The 4,137-nt window shown below is 37.6% G+C and overlaps 1 protein-coding gene across 1 annotated transcript; it reads left to right on the top strand.

Annotated features, from left to right (window-relative positions):
• Positions 1-2,350: 2,350 nt before the first annotated feature.
• On the top strand, positions 2,351-3,289 carry LOC311181447 (olfactory receptor 8A1-like; the record flags this gene model as incomplete). Its single annotated transcript, XM_084249918.1, has 1 exon — positions 2,351-3,289. The coding sequence occupies one exon, from the start codon at positions 2,351-2,353 to the stop codon at positions 3,287-3,289; it is 939 nt and encodes a 312-aa protein (XP_084106044.1).
• Positions 3,290-4,137: the final 848 nt, after the last annotated feature.

The raw sequence follows: 4,137 nt of genomic DNA, 5'->3' as shown, positions 1-4,137 counted from the left end.
CAAGGCTCACTAAGAAAATAAAGGAGAAAGCTCAAATAAATGGAATCAAAAATGAAGGTGGAGAAATCACAACAGATGCTGCAGAAATTCAAGGTATAGTTAGAGACTACTATGATCACCTATATACTAACAAATTCAGAGTGCTAAAAAAGGACAAAATCTTAGAATTATGCAAAGAAATTCAAACAGTACATGAAACTCTCCAAATAAGAAGAATCCAGGAGATGGCTTCACAAGTGATTTCTACCAAACCTTCAAAGAGGAACTAATGTTTATCTTACTCAAAGTCTTCCAAATATTAAAAAAGAAGTAATATAACCAAGTATGTTTTATGAAGTCAATATTACTCTAATACCAAGATTAAACAAGGACAATACAAAAGAAGAAAATTACAAACCAAGCCAACTAATGAACACAGATGCAGGAATCCTGAATAAAATCCTAGCATTCACAGGAAAATACACCATGACCAAGTGGGATTGATACCAGAAACACAGGGATGTTTCAACATCTGAAAATCAATCAATATAAGTCATCACATCAACAAAAAGAACAGGGAGAGAGGGAGGCATAATGCTCCATGATGGTGGAGTAAGGGTGAATTTGTAGTTAATGCACTATGGTGGTAATACCTGATGGGGATTCCCTAATGTCACCTCAGTTAAAAATAAAATATTTTTTTAAATGATAGCACAAAAGAGTTAAAAATGTAAAAGCAACACAGTCATGTTTTCTTTTTGAAGCACAAAAAAAGGAAAAGCTGGAGTTTTGCTCACTGATGCGGGAAAACTGCTGCATGTATGATTGTTACCGTCCTACAGTCATTCCAGAAGGGAGATATTCCAAGTTTCCAAGAAAGTTTATCCTTCTAAGAAGTAAGATTAATCATAATGCTGTAATTGGAAATGTCCATACTTCGGGTCTGGCATGATACTGTATACCAGTATAACTGATTAGTTGCTTTTATCGTCTTCAGAGAATTTCACCTCTGAGAATCTTCCTTAGATTTTTTTTTTAAGTCCTTAGAGATTAATGTACTTATTCATCTCCTTGGAGGTCAAAGTCCTGTGAACAATTAAAAGTATTCCCTTGCTTAGAGAGGGCATCTCAGGGTACAGGAATGGAGGAGATCTCACTGTTGCTTACTCAGTATCATTAAATATTAGAGCTATAACAGGTCTTGGTGATCATGCACCCATTCCATCCTCCTATAGAAAGAGAGGTGAAGTAACATTCCCAAAGCCACAGTGTGAATGGTGGACACAGCTGGAAAAATAACTTGGCTTTAGACATGGTAAGAGTGGACTTTGATTTCTTTTTCCTTTCCTAGAGTTGCCATGTGGTTTACGTTATACTTGATGCTCATACAGCATACTCTAAACAGGCTCAGCAAGACACTAGAGCTGACAGTTTGAATCTATCCACATGACGGGAAAGAAAAGACTGCATTTTTGACAGCATTCCAGTGCACAGATTCTGCATGCATTTGTCCTAAAGCATTCACCACAATAGAAATGATGTGAATTGCAAGTTTATATTCCAATAAAACTACAGTGGGCCCCCAAATAACTCTTTATTACTAGCCTAGTTCAAATGATGTTGAAAGAAAAGTTTTCTGTTGCTATGGGTGTACAGTGGGTAGAGAAATAAGAAAATTCTTTTGTCTTCCTACTTATAACTACATATTTTTATTATGCCACAAAATACACTGAAATTCCATTCTAGAAAGAAAAATACATAGCCGACTTCATACTCATTTGAATTATAGAATTAAAAATAAAATTGAAAATTTCCTTAACTTGTAGCATCTCCTGTGTTGAAAGCTAAGTAACAATCCACTGCACATAAAAGGTGCCAGCAAACCTGAATATTACGTTTTGCAATCTTAAGCAAACTTGACATCCTCAGCACTGAGGTTCCCCCGCTCTAAGATGTCTCAGAAAATTCATAATTGCCGAGTGCCTGTGTGTCCCAGACTCCAATTTAATCTTTGATGCCAAAAATGTAATTAGAGCTTAGTCTTCTCTGATTTCCTATGACAATTTTCATGAGCGCATTATATAGATATTTTATTTTTGTGTATATATATATATATATATATATATAGCTGTGTATTCAGCTAAGTTTAACACAATCCTGACATAATACATACTCCTGATAGGGTACTGGTGTAACATAATTGTATACTTAAAGCAGTAGTTTATATTGCAAGCCTGTTCCAATGTCATTGTTATTTTTTTTTTTTAGTCAAAGTAGTAGAAAAGTTTTGCCAATCATGAGAAAATAACTAAAATAATATTTCCATGGCTTTTCTTTTTCCTAGCTACACACACCCTGATTTGTAAAGGAAATGACTGAGTGCAATTTTTCCACTGAGTTTGTCCTAGAAGGATTGACACACCAGCCAGAACTCCAGCTGCCCCTCTTCTTCCTGTTTCTGGGAATCTACCTGGTCACTGTAATGGGAAACCTGGGGATGATCCTCCTAATCACTTTGAATGCCAAGCTCCAATCTCCCATGTACTTCTTTCTGGGTAATTTGTCATTCATCGATCTCTTTTACTCATCAGTTGTTACCCCCAAACTCCTGGGAAACTTTGTATTGGAGCAGAATGTTATTTCCTACCCTGGATGTATGACACAGCTTTTCTTCTTTTGTGTGTTTGCTATTGCAGAGTGTTATATGCTGTCAGCAATGGCATATGATAGATATGTGGCTATCTGTAATCCCCTGTTGTACAGTGTCACCATGTCCCAAAAAGTGTGCAATGCATTGGTGGCTGGGGTCTACACTATGGCAATACTTGGAGCGTTAGCCTACACGATCTCCATGGTCATGCTATCCTTCTGTGGGGACAGTGTCATCCATCATTACTTCTGTGATATAATTCCTCTTCTCAAGAGCTCCTCTTCCAACACTCGTGCAAATGAGCTTCTAGAGTTATTCTTGGCTGGATTCAATGTGCTGTCAACAACTGGGGCCGTCATTGTCTCCTACATCTTCATTATTGCCAATGTTCTTCGCATTCCCTCAGCTGCAGGCAGGTCCAAAGCCTTTGGCACCTGTGGCTCTCATCTGACAGCTGTTGGGATGTTTTATGGCTCTATTGTATTTATGTATTTAAAGCCTTCCTCCAGCAGCAGCATGATGCAGGAGAAGGTGGCCTCTGTGTTCTATACCACGGTGGTCCCCATGCTGAACCCCTTGATCTATAGCTTGAGAAATAAAGATGTAAAGAATGTGCTGAGAAAAGTCCTAGGGATGAGGTCAGGTCACCTCACGGGGTAGGAATCAGTTACTGAAGGTCATGGCAGCAGTGTTTTGGTTTCTTCATCTTAGAACTCATTTCTCTTATTTTTGTCTGAAATGAAATGTTCCGTTCTCATTTCTTCTCCATTGACTGCTTAATGTTGCCTCATTTATGGTTTATGCACATATGCAGCACACCCCTGAGCTAACTTTTACATATTTGATTAGTTATCTTTGATGAATTTAAGAGGTTCATTTTGAAAGATTCCATGGAATCTGTTAATGTAATAATATGGGTCATTTTTCCCTTCCTATTAGGAAAAACCCGGATAGAATATCTGAACTTGTGATCATGGGAAAGGCAGAAATTCATTGCACACTTTGCTGGAGTGTTGGTCCCTCTATAGGTCCTCCTGCCTTTTTCTTCTACCATGTTTCTTTCTCCTGAAGAGTCTACTTTCAAAATTAATGAACATTGGCAAAAAGGAATGAAGAAATTTTTGACAACATGTAGTCTCACACAATGTAGGCAAATGAAAATGTTTACTGAAAGGAAGCTTCATTCTAACAAAAGAAAACTGACAATGCTGTTTCTTCACATTTGCACTTTGTAAGTAATGAATTTCCCTTAGAAATCCCAGCTTAGTGATCGTGGACCTGTTCCTAAGAAACAAACTCTGTGTCATTCCCAAATTGTATTTCCTAAGGAATTCTTCTCCCCACAAGCACACCCGTTTAAATTGGGATAGACCTGAGTCCTTCTCACTTACTCTGATTTAGACATCTGTTGCCTTCCACCTTCTAATATCTAACACTGTCTTTGGCTTCTTGGTATTGTTCCTCAAGTGTGTTGTTCATGCTTTAAATATTACAGGATTTCCCTGGTT

The sequence above is a fragment of the Talpa europaea genome, assembly GCF_964194135.1.
Source record: "Talpa europaea genome assembly, chromosome: 12".
In the NCBI taxonomy this organism is placed as follows: Eukaryota; Metazoa; Chordata; class Mammalia; order Eulipotyphla; family Talpidae; genus Talpa; species Talpa europaea.
This window is presented reverse-complemented; position numbering and strand designations above follow the sequence as displayed.